This window comes from Aspergillus karnatakaensis, assembly GCF_047715665.1.
Source record: "Aspergillus karnatakaensis strain CBS 102800 unplaced genomic scaffold BJY04scaffold_4, whole genome shotgun sequence".
Classification (NCBI taxonomy): domain Eukaryota; kingdom Fungi; phylum Ascomycota; class Eurotiomycetes; order Eurotiales; family Aspergillaceae; genus Aspergillus; species Aspergillus karnatakaensis.
The window spans coordinates 858451-875175 of NW_027395716.1; the positions used below are offsets into that span (position 1 = coordinate 858451).

Below are 16725 nucleotides of genomic sequence, written 5' to 3' on the forward strand. Positions count from 1 at the left end.
GCCCATCGTTTGCCGCGGTATATACACTGACAGATACTACGGTCAAGTAACAGCCCAAGTTCCCTGCCATTAGATCTTTTGTCCTCTTCTCGAATTACATAGAGGCTCTTTGATTGTGTTCCTGCATCGCCACTTCTCGCCTTCCGCCCTCGCTTCCTCCGCGTTATAAGACCCTCCACCAGTCAGAACTTATATTCACGACACAATGGCCGACACGACCCAGATTCCTATCAACGGCACCTACCACGCACAACCTACTTACTCTGACTCCTACAACCATGCTCACACTGCCGTCAACAGTGTTTCTAACTTTCAGCCAGCGCAGTCCTCCACACCTTCGAATGCGCCATCCAATGATCAGAAGAATGGTATCTCCAAGGATGAGGTCGGATGGTATTTTGTTGAGCAGTACTATACGAACATGAGCCGCAGCCCAGACAAGCTGCATCTTTTCTACTCCCGGCGTTCGCAGCTTGTATTCGGTACTGAAGCCGAATCAGTCCCGGTTGCCGTCGGCCAGAAGGTGCGTCCATTGTCACTCTACCTTATACGCCATGAATCCATTCATCGTTGCTGATACCGAGTTCTCCTCCAGGCTATCCAAGAGAAAATCAAGCAGCTTGACTTCCAGGATTGCAAAGTCCGGGTCTTGAACGTTGATGCCCAGGCCTCTTTCGACAACATCCTTGTTTCAGTCATTGGTGAAATCTCCAACAAACAGGAGCCGTCTCGCAAGTTTGTGCAGACTTTTGTCTTGGCTGAGCAGCCCAACGGCTATTATGTCCTCAACGACGTCTTCAGATACCTTGTTGATGAAGAGGTCGCCCAAGAGGCTGCTGTCCCCGGTGTCAATGTCGAGGAGCCTGAGCCCGAGGCGCCTACTGAGACTGTGGAAGAAGCCCTCCCTGAGGCCGATGAAATGGAAGTGGACAATGAGGAGGCGGTGGCTCAGGTAGATGAGAAGCTCGAAGCTGTTGAGGAACCCGCCGTGGAAACATCTGCCACTGAAGCCGCCGCCCCTCAGACCAATGGAACAGAGCAATCTGAGCCTGTTGTCGAAACCACCGAGGAGGCACCCGCTGCACCTGCTGCCACTACTGAAACCGAGCCCGTTAAGTCAGAGCGTCCTGTGACTCCAGAACCGACTCCTGCCCCACACGCCGAGAAGGAAGCTCCAGCCCCGGCCAAGGAACCAGCTCCCCCAGCTAAGGCCATTCCGTCGGTCCCGAAGACTTGGGCTAATATCGCCTCCAAAATCGGAGCTGCGGCCCCAGTTGTTCCAACCGTTCCCGCTGTTCCCGCAAAGGCTACTCCTCCAGCTGCCCCTGCTTCTCAGCAGGCTTCTCAGCCCGCAGCAGCTGCTCCTGCAGCTGCACCGCCTACAGCTGCGGCCCCAGTCTCTGAGAGTGTGTCTAGCCAGCCTTCCTCCACGGACGGCTCTGGCTGGCAAACTGCAGGCCACGACCATAAGAAGTCCCAGGCTCGCTCAGGCGACAACCAGGTCGTCCAGGGCTATGTTAAGAATGTCACTGAAAAGGTCAACGCGGACCTGCTCAAGGAAACTCTTGAGCGCTTCGGAAAGCTCATCCATTTCGACGTGAGCCGCCAGAAGGTACGTCTATCTCCCCAAGGCGCCCCCTGTGGGACTTATATTGACTGATTGTTGTTTTGATAGAACTGTGCTTTTGTTGAATTCGCTGACCGTGCTGGCTACAACGCTGCCGTTGCCGCGAACCCTCACCAGATCGGAAGCGAGCAAGTCAAGGTTGAGGAGCGTCGCACTCGTGGCAATGCTTACGGTGGCAATTCCAACTACGGCCCTGGCCGTGGTGGTGCAGGTCGTGGCCGCGGTGATCGTGCCGGCAGCCAAGGACGGGGCGGTTTCCAGCGTGAAGGACGTGGAGGCTTTGCTCCCCGTGGCCGTGGCGGAAACGCCAATTCCAAGGGACGCAACCAACCCCAGGCTGCTTGAATCATATCACCCACCGGTCAACAGAACAAAGGAAGGACGAGATTCTTTACTTGACGCAGTTCTCGTTCCTATCTCTTAAGTCGTCTGACTACTAATCCTTCACCTGGTTCGAGATAGCATGCATACGTGAGTTTTGTGCTCATGTAAATGCTGCTGTGGCCAGGATGTGTATTACTCCCCCATTTACTGATAATGATATGTGTTATGTGGCCCCCCACCCCCTTGTCACCATGCATATTAGCGGTTGGAAAAGTCTCATGCTCATTTCCATTTCTACCTGAGGATTTCATTTGGCTGGCACTTCATGACTTTTTGTTTCTATCACTGTGTTGTCATGACATTTCTTTTCACTTTAGCATAGCGAGCTTCAAGCCCGTATTGTTAATATCTCCTTTTTCTCTATTGTGTTCATCCATCCTAGCATACTTTCTTGTCTTTTATCTCGAGAGGATGGTATCTAGATGGTGGAGTTTTTTCTTTTACATATCTTGCACATGTGTATTATGGCCGGCGAGCTTCTGATAGCCATCGTATCTTCTTGAGAAGGTCGATCATGCTTGTTATGAGCTAGGTAGCAAAGTGGAACGAACATCTTCAGTTACAAGAAATGATGATCATATCGAACAAGAGAACTCTTCGTCCAAGGCTACTTACTACCTGGGTGCCTCAAGGTCCTCTTCTGAGTAGTTTTCATCCAGGCCCGTGACTCATTCAAAGCTGCCTGCAGAAAAACCCTTGGAGCCCGGGCAACGACGATACCACGGATGATACAGAGAAAACCGTACAATACACAGATCTAGTAGTTTTTATTGGTTCCGCGCCCGTCTAGTGGAGCGGAACGTTCTAGATTAGATGCCTGAACAATGAGGCAGCAAATATTTCTGTTCCGGAGTATAGAGCCTTGGAATCGAAGATCGAGAGCCAGCGAATGAGGTTGGCTCTCACTCAGATTCTGCTTGCCAGAGCCAGGGGCAGAGGGATGAAATGAGGCGAATCAATCAAATCCTTCGAGTGGTCCCAGGGACGAGGCTGAACTGGCGAGGAGGAGAGAGAGTGGAACTGGAAAGCGCTGGAAAGTAAGAAAGGCGAAGGGGGCGGAGAAGCTGTGGAAGTTGCTGGATCACCGTAGAAAGTTTGGTTGTGTGTCCCTCCAGGCTCTGAGATTCCATTAAGTCGCCCGCTTCACCTCAATTTTTCCTCTGTTCTTCATTCATCCATCTTCCTTTCTCTCTCCTATCCTCTCCTGTGCTTAAATACTGCTTTACCCCCCTCCTCTACTCTCTCTCTCTCTCTCTCTGCCATCTCTCCGCCTGTGTGACTTGATACCCCCCTCTCTCTCCTCACCGCTTCCTTCTTTTCTGTGAGTACCCCCTCATTCTGAGTTTTCGAATCTCGTTCAATCCCTCGTCCTTCGAAGTCTTTGCTTTGGTTGTCACCTGAGGATTTCTTACTAGAGGGCTTCGGCATTGTCACCAATTGCCACCACTGCTCATCGAGAAGCGCTGGGCAACCCCGCTAACATTCTGATCTCCCTGCAGATTCCAATCCTTCACAATGGCTGAGACCTTCGAGTTCCAGGCTGAGATCTCTCAGCTTCTCTCGCTGATTATCAACACTGTCTACTCCAACAAGGAGATCTTCCTGCGTGAGATTATCTCCAACTCTTCCGACGCTCTCGACAAGATCCGCTATGAGTCTCTCTCCGACCCCTCCAAGCTCGACTCGGGCAAGGACCTCCGCATCGACATTATCCCCGACAAGGAGAACAAGACTCTTACCATCCGTGACACCGGTATTGGTATGACCAAGGCTGTAAGTTGTCATTATGCTGTATCCTGTGACGGACCCTCAAGCTAACACCATATCTAGGACCTCATCAACAACCTCGGTACCATTGCCCGCTCTGGCACCAAGCAGTTCATGGAGGCTCTCTCCGCTGGTGCTGATATCTCCATGATCGGTCAGTTCGGTGTTGGTTTCTACTCCGCCTACCTCGTCGCCGACCGCGTCACCGTCGTCTCCAAGCACAACGATGACGAGCAGTACATCTGGGAGTCCGCCGCCGGTGGTACTTTCACTCTCACCCAGGACACCGAGGGCGAGCCTCTCGGCCGTGGTACCAAGATGATCTTCCACCTGAAGGATGAGCAGACTGAGTACCTTCAGGAGAGCCGCATCAAGGAGGTTGTTCGCAAGCACTCCGAGTTCATCTCCTACCCCATCTACCTCCACGTCCTGAAGGAGACTGAAAAGGAGGTCCCTGATGAGGAGGCTGAGGAGACCAAGGAGGAGGATGATGACGAGAAGAAGCCCAAGATCGAGGAAGTCGATGAGGACGAGGAGAAGAAGGAGAAGAAGACCAAGACCGTCAAGGAGTCCAAGATTGAGGAGGAGGAGCTCAACAAGACCAAGCCCATCTGGACCCGCAACCCAGCCGACATCACCGAGGAGGAGTATGCTGCCTTCTACAAGTCCCTCTCCAATGACTGGGAGGACCACCTTGCTGTCAAGCATTTCTCTGTCGAGGGTCAGCTCGAGTTCCGTGCTATCCTCTACGTCCCCAAGCGTGCTCCCTTCGATCTCTTCGAGACCAAGAAGACCAAAAACAACATTAAGCTCTACGTCCGCCGTGTCTTCATCACTGACGATGCTACCGACCTCATCCCTGAGTGGCTCAGCTTCGTCAAGGGTGTTGTCGATTCTGAGGATCTCCCCCTCAACCTGTCTCGTGAGACCCTGCAGCAGAACAAGATAATGAAGGTCATCAAGAAGAACATCGTCAAGAAGACCCTTGAGCTCTTCACTGAGATTGCTGAGGACCGCGAGCAGTTCGACAAGTTCTACAGCGCCTTCGCCAAGAACATCAAGCTCGGTATCCACGAGGATGCCCAGAACCGCAACACCCTTGCCAAGCTCCTCCGCTACCAGTCCACCAAGTCTGGTGACGAGACCACCTCCCTCAGTGATTACGTTACTCGCATGAAGGAGCACCAGAAGCAGATCTACTACATCACCGGCGAGTCTATCAAGGCTGTTGCCAAGTCTCCCTTCCTCGACAGCCTCAAGCAGAAGGACTTCGAGGTGCTGTTCCTCGTTGACCCCATTGATGAGTACGCCTTCACCCAGCTGAAGGAGTTCGACGGCAAGAAGCTCGTCGACATCACCAAGGACTTCGAGCTCGAGGAGACCGAGGAGGAGAAGGCTGAGCGTGAGAAGGAGGAGAAGGAGTTCGAGGACCTCGCCAAGAGCCTCAAGAACATCCTCGGCGACAAGGTCGAGAAGGTTGTTGTCTCCCACAAGCTCATCGGCTCTCCTTGCGCCATTCGTACCGGCCAGTTCGGTTGGTCCGCCAACATGGAGCGTATCATGAAGGCCCAGGCTCTCCGTGACACCTCCATGAGCTCTTACATGTCCTCCAAGAAGACTTTCGAGATCTCTCCTAAATCTTCCATCGTCAAGGAGCTTAAGAAGAAGGTCGAAACTGATGGTGAGAGCGACCGCACTGTCAAGTCCATCACCCAGCTTCTCTACGAGACCTCTCTGCTCGTCTCCGGTTTCACCATTGACGAGCCTGCCAGCTTCGCTGAGCGCATCCACAAGCTCGTCTCCCTTGGTCTTAACATCGACGAGGAGGCCGAGGCTGCTGAGACCACCGCCACCGAGGAGACTCCCGCCGCTGCCACGACCGGCGAGAGCGCCATGGAGGAGGTTGACTAGATCAGCTCAAGAAGAAAAAAACTAGCAAAAAAGCAAAACGAAATGTACCTGTCTTTTTCACGACTCTGGACAACTTCGGCTTATTTCTTTAATTGATGGAATGGCGGAAGATGGTTTTCATGTTATCCATGACGATGTCGATGGCGTTTTGAGCGTTTCATTTACCAAACCAAATACAATCTTAGTTCGGTTTTTCAATCTTCACTAGTAGCTCTCTCTGTATTTGCCTCTATAATCATAAGAATCTCCTCGATAGTTAGGACATTGAGTTATCCACATCATCTCGGATGAGCACTAAATTGTAGTAGTACGCCAGTACTCCGTAGTGTAATTCAAATTTCTCCCCCTCTTCTCCAGACCCATCATATGAGTACCTACCTACCCATACATATTTTTCACCATAGTCAAACTAGAAGAGCCACACCCTATACAGCCTTCTTGCTTTGCACCTCTGAAAAAGAGACTGCATCAGTGCCCCTTTAGTAGTGGGTAGCAGGAGGTTCAATGTTCACGCATCTTGTGTGAGCGGTTGGTGCACGCTTATTTTAAGGACATATAACGCATATCTATATATACTACTATTAAGGCTTCTATAAGTTACAAACACGAAAAGAATCTTGGTTCGGGGTTAAAGAGGATAATGCAGACGCCTATATATATGTAGATATATATAGAGAGATCTCTGGCAAACAATAGGCTCGAGCCGGAATGCTGGTGATAGTAATTCTGTCTACTTATTGTAGGTGACCAAAACCTAATATGGCGCGGGGAGATAGAATAGGGCTAGAGAACAGACGGACACAGCTGGCTCAGGCTCCATACAAGAATAGCCAGTTTTCGGAGCACGAACATCGAAGGGAGTTCATTTCCAGATGACCTAGTTAACTAGTGGTTTGGTGTGTAACATATGGGGTAGAGATGGAGATACAAACGGACACCCAGAAAATTGATAACACCGACTATAAAGCGAACATAGATCAATCGAAGATTTGGGAATGCCTGGCCCTCCATAAAACACCAGACTCCAATAAAATCCGCGCAAAACGAGAGACACGGGGAATCATGCAGTCGAGAATAATTCATCATGTGCGCCGTAAATGTGTTGACAAGAAACATGAAAGAAAGTCGTATATGATGAGGAAGATCGAAGCCGACTGGTCGGTCGAGAACATCTAATGGCTTTTGTTGCGAGAATTCTCTAGTTGCTGGTGCAGTACCAATCAAAGCGCCATTCTGAAAAAGTCCGCGGGGACAAGCCCCAGGTCTTTGCAAGCCATAAGGCGAGTCCTCCCACAACACCGAAACTACCCACAATTTGAACCATGGCCCAACCGCGTTGTTTGAGATCCTCGGACCATCGGACGACACCGAGAGGATCGAGAGGGCTGATGTTTGTGATGTGATACTCGACGCTCTCGCCGTTCTGGGTACGGACAAGAACCGCCTTATTTAATTTGTCGGATGGCACACGTAGTCCACAAAGTGCAGGAGGTTGGGCAACGGGCACGAGGGTGCCATCTATGACGCATTCCCCCAGTCTCTCAGTCAGCCACACTGCCCGATCGCCCTTTGCTAGAGCCACATATCGTTCACGCTCATTCTGAAGGCTTTGCTGGAGGTCTGATGCCCATTTTGCCAACTGAATGCGTGCCCGCTTCTCCTCGTGCCTTGAATAATCGGAGACACGTGCCATGGCGTAGCTCGGGGCCAAACCGTATGGACTGGACGAGAAGGACAAAGCACTGTTTTGAAGAGGAGTTTGCCGCCTAGATACCATCTCTCTCTGTCGCTGTGCGAGCTTCTTGGCAGCCGAGTGACGAAGCCAAGCGGTATTTTCGCGGTCAAACAGACCGTGGACCAAAGATGCAAGATCAGATGGAACGAGAGGCTGTACGTAATCTGGGCTCATAAGAGTACTCGCATCCATAATAGAATCATCATTTGATTTAGCGGTTGAAACTGCGAAAGGTGGTTCATCCATATCCGTAGAGGCGTTCTGGAACAGGTGAAATGGCTTAATCGAAGCCATTGTGGCCTTTTTATTAAAAGCGAATTTGAGGTCCAGGATTTGATCAGGTGTTAACAGGTCCGACTTGGCTATTAGGGGGACCACGTTGGTCCAGGCACTGAGCCTGCTGATGCTTTCCACATCAGAGGAAAGGGTTTCTAGATGCGTGTTAGCTGGCGACCAGTGAAGCCTATGACATGCGGAACATACCATGCGACACTAAGAATAAGATGGCATCTACTTGCGAGCCTCCATTACCCGCCAGCAGATTTTGAAAATCGACATTTGATCCATCAAGTGCTGATGTCGCACGAAGAAGTTGCTGGCTCATGTATTGAATAATGGTTTCAGTCTGTCCGGAGGGACTTGACCGGCTGGCCGAAGTATCGACGAAGCAGATGTTGCGCTCAAGAACAATCTCTCCTGTACTCTTCCTTCTGCGAAGGATACGAGAATCCTCTAAATCTGACCACCAACTGGGATAGGGTTTCGAGCTAGCGTAGATTTCCGAGACGGTGGCGAGAGCGTGATTCGGCCGATGTGAAGGGCGGGATGATGATCGACCGCGACGTGAAATGGAAATGGACGAAACGGGTTCATCGAACGAGTCAACATGCACAATATCTTCGCAAATCTGGACTATGGACTTGATAAGGGATGTTTTGCCAGTACCTCGTCATCTGTCAGCGCATCTCTTACGGCGCTAGGTGGCACTCACCGGATGTCCCCGCCAACAGCAGTTTCACTCGACCAAGGGCTCGTCCCTTCTCAGTGAAGGGCCTCCGACTAGGCATTGTTATACTCGGCATAATCAGTTGGGCCATGGTATCAGAGCCCTGATTGGAAGTTTGGTGCGATTCATCGTCTTCATCCCCAGACGCAATAGCTTGACTGAGACCATCCGTGATTGAGATATCATCAAAGTGTCTTGTAGATTGGTTTGTGATTGATTTCGGACTGCTTGGCAAAGACGAGGGCTCATCATGACTGAAGAGGTTGAGCGGGGTCTGGGGCCGGGGCGATGTCAAGTTGGACAGAGAAAATGAAGGGTCTAGCTTTCTGGAATGTACAGCATCGAGATCACCGAGAGGTAGTTGACGAACACCGTGGATGACATCCTCCTCCAGGTCTTCAGCCCACTGCTGCTGAGGCACCGGCGAAGCATTTATTGAAATGGGCTTGCTGATATCGGCGGAGTCTAGCTCGGGCGGGGAGGCGGCTACACTCGAGGAGGTGGATATCGTCTCGTCGAAACTTTGTACGCCATACATGCTCTCTCTTTGGTTCTCGATGTCGACAGGAGATAGTTCGGGGCCGTCGGAACGCTGACTGCGGGCCAGGAAGAAAGTGGACGGGGCGGCGGTGCGGGGATCGACCCTTTGCTGTTGTTCAAGGGAGGACTTGCGAGACCGCGGAGGTGCGACCTCCGAAACAGGAGGTCGCATGATGAAGCAGAAAGGGCAACTGAATCTGGAGGTTTTGAGCAGGGGAGGAAGGGGGATAAAGATGGATTCGATGATGACTAGATAATTTGTTTAAGTTGTTGCTTGCGATGGCATGTCCTGTAGTCTACGTATTGTCAGAGGCGGTCACGTTCCTTCAACAGCCCCTCCCATTATGCTTACAACCCCGCATTCTTACGGTACAGAAATACCCACGTATCTCCTGGTGGTGGGCTGACCAGTGACCAACCACAATCTGATGATGCTCTTACGATCCTTTTCTACAGAGAGGACGCAGTAACTATAGAAGACTGAAGGTAGCATGATTCTCGAGGTGTGATGTCGTGGATTATTGTTACAGATAATTATTGAATTTATTCTCCGGCTTCTCGTGGTTCCTGCTTGTTCTTGCCTAGCGCTGAGGTCGGTTCTTTCAGCCGACAAGCTGTCTCAGTGGCTGGATCATTTAATATCAGCTTTGATGGATCGTGGACACGGTAGCAAATGAGATGCGAAACTCCCTCTCTTGATTCCTAGCGCTAGCAGATTTCTGCCTCGGAATCACGCTAAACCCAGCTATTGCATGCGTCCGTCGCGGGTCATGACCATTCCCTTCTGGACATGGGGGCTAGCCTCTCTTGTTTGCATGGCCTTGTTGCGAACTTGCGGCATCAACACTAGCATCGGAGCAGCATAGAATAGTAGCGACTTTTGCCTCGTCAACGCCGGGTTACGTAACTGGAAAGAGATCGGCCAGAAGGATTTAGTGTCTCTGATCATTGGGTTTGGCTTGGGCAAGGCTCAAGCAGCGCTCAGCCAGGGTTACAGCCCGCCATTGGTAGGCCGTAGATGGAGGTGAACTTTGAAAAAAAAGCTGAGTTCGTTCTCACAGAGCCAAAAGAGGGAGGAGGATAAGAAAGTAAAGGCACGGGTTTCCCCCTTGTGTACCATTTAACTATTGCCTGGGTCAGGGAGGGCCCTTGGAGGCTTGGAGCCCTGGAAGTCCTTGGAGTAGCCATGAAGTTTGGTTCGCAGTCCCAGCCAAGCTACACACTGAGCACACCGACAACGGAGCCGGGCGAGAGTTGCTCCCAACCTCACAATTTAATATCCGGACTGCAGCCGATTAATGCTCTAAGCGCAGCTGCCGCTCCGCCCTAGAAGGTTCGGAAGGCCGAGAGAAGGGATTGAATGTGCCCTATCGAAGAATAGGATTAGCGCAGACCATTTCTCGCACTCCCATTGCTCACTGCTCAGGTAAGATCAGATGCAGGAATCTCGCGCTCGAGGTTGTAATATGTATGCGCAGCAGTGTCAGGAATAGCAGAAGACAAGAAATCCCACGGCCTTGATTCGCCACAGAATAGAGAGCGAATCGGGAAGGACGAGTGGAATAGGTATGTAATAATGGAGCCTGGAATTGTCAAGCTCTTCCGACGGCCATTTGGACGAGACCCATCGCGGTCCATGGGTGGAGAGAAAAACGGTGGGTGCTGAGAGTTCCCATACGACCGTCTGAAGTTGCGCCGAGAGGCGAATAATGCGAGACTTCCAGCCCAGCAACTACTCCGAACTACCCATCTACACTAAGTACTGCTAGAAACCAGGAACCGAAAAGTGAATTGCGTGAACTGCATCGAATCCGATGTGCAGTGTGTCATCTTGACGAGAGTGGAATATAGTCAGTTATCTATATGCTCAGGGTAATAATATCAGAGAAATAAATAATCAAGCGTTAAGCGTCCGAAGCTAGAACCGGGCACTCTGCCACACTACTGTCCACATTCGCAGGCTCCATCGTACCCTCCGTCGTCCCTTACGAGTCAACTACTTGCACTTCTTCCCCACGCTCATCGCCTCGTCGAGTCGTCTGAGTCGTTTTATTCTCTCGGAAAAGGTTGTCTTATATTATCGCCTGCTAACCTCAAGAGTCAAGCCTGGTTCTCGACTGTTGACTGTCGCCTGTCCGCCATGCTCGCTTGTTCTCCATGAACATTCATTTCCTTCGCTTTCTTTCTCTCTTTTACTGACCCTCCTCCATTACTTGATTTTCATATTCACTCGCTCACCCTCTTCTTGACCGATCGGCCTTCGACTGTTCATTTGCCGAGCGAGGGTTCTTGTCTGACTGACTGTCACCCACGCGATATTTCTGCCACCGACCATCACTGCCGCTCTGTTTCTCCGGTTTGCGTCACCGTAACCCAAAAGTACCACCACCGCAGTGGGGGAGGTGACAGTATCAATCACCCAGTGTCGAACAAAAGCTCAGATTCCATCGCCATGGAGCATGAACCGGCAATGTCCTGGTCCGAGATGCCTCCGCCTGCCGAGGATGAGTTTAGTAGCTTCCTCGAATTTAACATGCAATTCCCCGATCTAGAGTCGCAGCACGGACCGACCGACCACCTCCCTTCTCGCTCCGTCGCTCATCAAGTCGCCATGGCCACCTCGACAGCTCCGCCCCAACAGCAACAGATGGCCGCCATGGATCCGGACGGTGTTGCCGCTCAAACGCAATCGTACACTCGCATGATGAGCGATTTTACAGTTGGAATGCCTGGTCATGCCCAGCAAGGGATACCCCATAGCTCGTCCTACTCCAATGGTCCAATGACACCGGCTTTTTATGCCCAGAAACCCCAGATCTTCCATCCCAACCAACAGCATCAGCATCAGCCATCGCAGCACCATCAGCAGCAGCAACAGCAGCATCCAGCTACCACCCAGCCTTATATTCCACAGGGCCAAATGATGATTCCGCCGACTCCTAATAGCATTGAACTTCATGGCAGTGCAGCGAATTATCCACAGCGAGATAATGCGGAAATGTACGATCGATATACTCGCATGATGGAGGAACAGGTATGCATCAGCCGATGGGAACGCTATCATGACTTGCGTCGCTAATTTTTTTTATTCTTTCTCTGCCAGGCCCTGTACACCCCTCTTGTTTCGCCCGCTATGACGCCCCTGGAATCTCAATTCAGACAACCGGAATACACCATCCCTGGCGAGTACTTCAGCCCGCTCACCTCTCCGGCCATTGAGGCCCAGCATGTCAGCACGAGTGGGTTCCCAATTCATTCTGGTCCGATGACCGAGGTTGGTTTTGTTCACTCTCCGATCGAGAACGGGTTTCCTGTATCATCTGCTCCATCTTCACCAGGATTGGCTCGAAAACAGAGACGGCGGCCATCTACCGCCGGCAAGTCCTTCCAATCCCGGGCGAAAAAGCAACAATCTCCATCGGTTCGACCTTTGACGCGGACCAGGTCTCGCCTCACGGATGGAGTAATGACAGCACTTGCCGAAGGTCAAACAAACCCTACCTCACACCCTTATAGTGGCAGTGGCACTATACTACACAATGGTGGCGCCGAGAGCTCCGGTCAAGACTCGGTATCTCCTGAACCACTCTCTGAACCCTTGATGCCGCCTCCAGCGCTTCCACCCGCGCGGAAATCACCGGCCATTGCTCCACAAGCGCGTCAAACCCAGAACAACGAACCGGCGACGCCAGCAATGCTGATGCGCATGCAACGCTCACCCCACGCACACCCTACTTCTGACCATAATCTGACCCCTACGCAACCACCGGTAACAGAACCTCATGACGATGTCATGGAGGATGTAATCCTTCCGGAGGCGGCCACTCCATCAGCACAATTATTCAGACCCCAAGTAGCTCGCATCGACACGGTCATACCGACTAGCACCTCTTCTCCAAGTATATCGGCCAATGCTACGCATCACTCAGATCTCCAAGCCCCAGGCTCCGTTGCACCAAGCCCGCGCACAGTGGCCATGCCGTCACCCAATGGCCCAGTCCCCAGGAAATCCGAGACACCCAAAATTGGCCCCATTCGAAAGCGACAAAGTCTAAGTTCAGCGCACCCTAGCCCTAGTCTACGACCGAAAATCAGCCCGAACATCAAACCGTTGGTACCCGGGGATGCATCAGCTGCATATCAGCTAGCTGGACTGAAATCTAATTACCAACAAATTTTGGAGGGCACGCTTCTGCCCGGCGTCTCGTACCCGGATACACTGGCTGAGAATCTGAGCTCGAAGCGCACAAACCACAAATTAGCAGAACAAGGACGGCGAAATCGAATCAACAATGCTCTCAAGGAGATTGAAGCTCTCATCCCGCAGTCTTATGTCCAGATGAAGAACAGTAAAGATGCAGCGGCGTGTAATGGGAAAGCCGACAAGGAGAAAGACAAGGCAGGGAACCAACCCATCAGCAAAGCTAGCACCGTGGAGATGGCCATTGATTATATCAAGTCCCTCAAGGCAGATCTCGACGCGACCAGGGCACAGCTTGTGGCGACTGAAGCCAAATTGGCAGCTTGTGAGGCTGATCAAAAAAGCGAACCGAATGGCGAATCGACGAACAGCCACAAAGCTGAGCAGAAAAACCACGCTTCAACATCAGACGCATCATTATAACGACGGCAAGACCCAAATTGCCCAAAGCAATGATCTATACGCCTATGTGCATGTTTTATGAGAAACGTTTGTACGGAACGGAACAGACGAACAGACAGACAGAAAGTTGGAAGAGCGTGGTGTTGTGCCTCATATGATAGGATGGAATTTCGGTATGCTATGAGAGTACGAGAGTTCCGATTTGCTTTAGGTCTGGGAGGCTTTCTGCATATTTATTTCTTATATTATATTCCCCTCTTGCTTGTTATCTTGTTACTGTTTTCTTTCTCCGGCTACGAATGGGCGGAACTTTGTGGCTTATGTATCGGTGTTGATGGGGGTCGATGATTTCTTTTGCCTTGTTTTCACTATCACTGCATTCTATATTCTAGGATGTTCTTTGTTCTCATCTGCCCTCTTCCTCCGGATGTCATGGGTATGCTCTGTTGCAATAATGGAAACGGGCACAATACTAAGTTAATGCAAACATGGACTGTCTCTCTCGTTGGGTTTCAGTATAGATTTAAGCCTTGAAGGTCTGTACACTAGGGTAGGAAAATAATACCCCAGTAGTAACTGATGCGACCCCGTAGGCTTCCGTAGGGGTCAGTTAGTTAGTAACGAGCCAAATACATGGTCTCGATTTGATTCGTCCATCTCGTATAAGCCGCCGAAGCATTGGCGACAATCCTCAACAGAGGCAGGTAAGACTAGTAGAATACATAAGACAACTTTTCCAAAGCATCGCTCATTACTCCGTGCTGACTATGCCAGCTATATATGCCAACTCAATAATCCCGCATCACAGCAACCATATCATCTAACCGTGAGACCTCGCCAATCAACATCGACTCCTTGGATCTCCACTCGCGCAGCCTCTCAAGCTCGCTCTCGGAAAGATATTTATCTTCATTTCCCTTGACATCGCTGCGTTCTGTCTTCTCAAGAAAGTCTTTTAGTCGGCCACGCTCGAATCTAAGTCGTTGTAGACACCGCGCCATGGACTTGTACGTGTCCTGTAGTATACTGTCGCGGATGCGATCGGGATCGTAGAACCACAGGTAGATTGTGCGTGAGGGCTGGCGCTGTGCGTCACGAGGCACTTCTTGGAGATCGACGAAGCCGCCAGTCTGCATGGAAGCCAGGACCTGGCGGAGGTCTTTGAACGGAAGAAGACTGATTTCTTGAAGGCGCTTCTCGTCAAGCTTTCCTTTTGCCTGGAGGACACGGAGTATGCGGAGGGCGACGTCACCGTAGCGGGCTTCGACGATGCGCTCTAGTTCGAGGTGGCGCAGCTTGCGGGCTAGGTGCCGGAATTCGACAGTCCAGGTGATAATGCCGCTATTCAGGCGTTTGGAGGTGAGATTCAGGGGGGGTTGGGCGAGGAGAGAGAGATGTTGGTCTATTTCATAGGTGCGGCTTGCGGCGCTGTCGCCGTTGCTTTCGTTGTGGTCCTGATCGTCGTCATAGCCACCATCGCCGCTTACTCCGTCGTCAAAAGCGCGCTTTCCCAGCCGATTGTTGGAGGAGATGTCCATCGGTCCAAGGGAACCCGCAAGGTCAAGGTAGGGGTCGATATCTTGGGCGAGAGAACCGAGAGGGATAGCGACAGAGTACTGCTCGCCTTCTTCGCCTTCACGGGGAATCTCGGCAGTGTCACGGCAATTGGTTGTTTGATATTCGATCCGGCGGAGTAGGTAAGCATATACCTGTGCTGTTTCAAAGGGAGCGCCACGCTCAGCGAGCTCAAGGAAGCGTCGATTTCGAAGAGCGACATCGAGCTTCTCGTAGTTCACTCGGACGGTCAACGAAGACTGCGGCTCTGATTAGTTCCTTCCATTGGAAACTCAGGTTGTGAGTATAGATAATACCTCCATAGGTATCTCGTCATCAAACCACTCGTTTTCTTCCTCATCATCGCCACCGTCGTTGTCGAACCGGGCCTCTTGGTTATTGATATCCTCTGAGCTGCCATTGACGTGCCGCCGCTTGACGCCCCTAGGAACACCGTTGATGATCAAACCGCGAGAAAGGTCTCCGTCGAGTCTTTCTTGAAGCATGCCGACCGTCTTCTCCAACACATACTCTTCTAGCTTCTTCCCCTTCAGGCCCTGTGCTGAATCTCCCGATCTGATCTGGCGCTCAATATCTAGTACATTATCGGCGTGGCTCTGGAGATGCGCTTCCCGCACACGAATAATATATCCATGACCAGCAAGTGCTTTGAGGGTTGGGTGGAGAAGTTCTGATAGTTCGGGAGCATGTTCGCCATTAGTTCCGTTTACGCCATTATCGACTTCTAGACCATTTTCTCCTTGGTGAACCCCACTGGCTGTCGAGGCGCCGGGTCGCAGTTCCTGTAAAGTGTCGAGGTAGCTCACTTGAGCGTGACCGAGATACATGATGGCGGACATGACGATGGCGGCATACTTTCCCAGTCGGTCTTCGACAAACTCCAAGATCTTGCCAGATCGGTTGAGGTAGTATGCGGCTTGTATATTGGCGCTGTAGTATGTGACGCCTTCATCGATGGCGGTAAAATGGTACACCAGATGATGCTGGATCATAGCGACCAAAGCAGCGCGTAACCGAGTCTCGGAAAGACGAGTGAGTGCCATGAGGCGCGGAAGAGGGAGACGTTCATATCGATGTAAGGTCGAGAATATGCGCTGCAGTTTCCAGGTATTAGAGTGTCAGCCGACCTGCTGGTATTCAAGACCTGAGTCATTAGAAGCGAAAGTTAAACATACGCCGAAAAGCTCGCCAAAATTATCTTCGACCAGGAGCACACATAGCTCCGCTGCATACTGTCGGCCGCATGGTTAGCAAACACGTGAAGTCGCTCTCATTTAACTTGAGTAATTTCGCATACTTGGGAAGCCATTAATTAGTCTTCTAGAGAATCCTCCAGGGTCAATTCTCTAGAAGGAGAACAGTTGTCACCGCGAGAAGATCATGGGGGAAACAGATGATGAGGCGCAACTCAATGAAGCATGAACATTAGAAAACCCAGAGAGTTGGCTTCCCTCCAACCTTTCGCTGCTGCCCTATCTTTTTTTCTCTTATCGTGATGAACACACTCACGTGCAATCTGTAGTCACCTGATATCACATGACCCATTACCGATTCCGCCCGTTCTCGCAATATTGGCC

The 16725-nt window shown here is 51.3% G+C and overlaps 6 protein-coding genes across 6 annotated transcripts; 3 read left to right on the plus strand and 3 right to left on the minus strand.

Moving 5' to 3' along the window:
- Positions 1 to 28: 28 nt before the first annotated feature.
- On the plus strand, positions 29 to 1890 carry BJY04DRAFT_101082 (NTF2 and RRM domain protein). Its single transcript, XM_073707928.1, has 2 exons — positions 29 to 523; positions 596 to 1890. The coding sequence occupies exons 1-2, from the start codon at positions 206 to 208 to the stop codon at positions 1658 to 1660; spliced, it is 1383 nt and encodes a 460-aa protein (XP_073576162.1). The 5' UTR covers positions 29 to 205; the 3' UTR covers positions 1661 to 1890.
- A 1278-nt stretch (positions 1891 to 3168) lies between these two features.
- On the plus strand, positions 3169 to 5887 carry hsp90 (chaperone Hsp90). The gene is made up of 3 exons (XM_073709828.1): positions 3169 to 3332; positions 3511 to 3784; positions 3842 to 5887. The coding sequence occupies exons 2-3, from the start codon at positions 3527 to 3529 to the stop codon at positions 5687 to 5689; spliced, it is 2106 nt and encodes a 701-aa protein (XP_073576163.1). The 5' UTR covers positions 3169 to 3332; positions 3511 to 3526; the 3' UTR covers positions 5690 to 5887.
- A 989-nt stretch (positions 5888 to 6876) lies between these two features.
- On the minus strand, positions 6877 to 9478 carry BJY04DRAFT_101099 (uncharacterized protein). Its single transcript, XM_073707929.1, has 3 exons — positions 8416 to 9478; positions 7908 to 8369; positions 6877 to 7855 (listed from the first exon to the last, which is right to left on the minus strand). Exons 1-3 carry the CDS (start codon positions 9140 to 9142, stop codon positions 6888 to 6890), a joined length of 2157 nt encoding a protein of 718 aa, XP_073576164.1. The 5' UTR covers positions 9143 to 9478; the 3' UTR covers positions 6877 to 6887.
- Positions 9457 to 10578, minus strand: BJY04DRAFT_178955 (uncharacterized protein). The gene has a single exon (XM_073709829.1). The coding sequence runs from the start codon at positions 10156 to 10158 to the stop codon at positions 9952 to 9954; it is 207 nt and encodes a 68-aa protein (XP_073576165.1). The 5' UTR covers positions 10159 to 10578; the 3' UTR covers positions 9457 to 9951.
- Positions 10579 to 11422: 844 nt separating this feature from the next.
- On the plus strand, positions 11423 to 13594 carry BJY04DRAFT_213879 (phosphate-sensing transcription factor PHO4; the record flags this gene model as incomplete). Its single annotated transcript, XM_073715054.1, has 2 exons — positions 11423 to 12004; positions 12074 to 13594. 2 exons carry the CDS (start codon positions 11423 to 11425, stop codon positions 13592 to 13594), a joined length of 2103 nt encoding a protein of 700 aa, XP_073576166.1.
- Positions 13595 to 13977: 383 nt separating this feature from the next.
- BJY04DRAFT_101112 (putative DNA directed RNA polymerase III subunit Rpc82) lies at positions 13978 to 16724 on the minus strand. The gene is made up of 4 exons (XM_073707930.1): positions 16446 to 16724; positions 16324 to 16380; positions 15445 to 16242; positions 13978 to 15387 (listed from the first exon to the last, which is right to left on the minus strand). The coding sequence occupies exons 1-4, from the start codon at positions 16455 to 16457 to the stop codon at positions 14362 to 14364; spliced, it is 1893 nt and encodes a 630-aa protein (XP_073576167.1). The 5' UTR covers positions 16458 to 16724; the 3' UTR covers positions 13978 to 14361.
- Between the last annotated feature and the right edge of the window lies 1 nt (position 16725).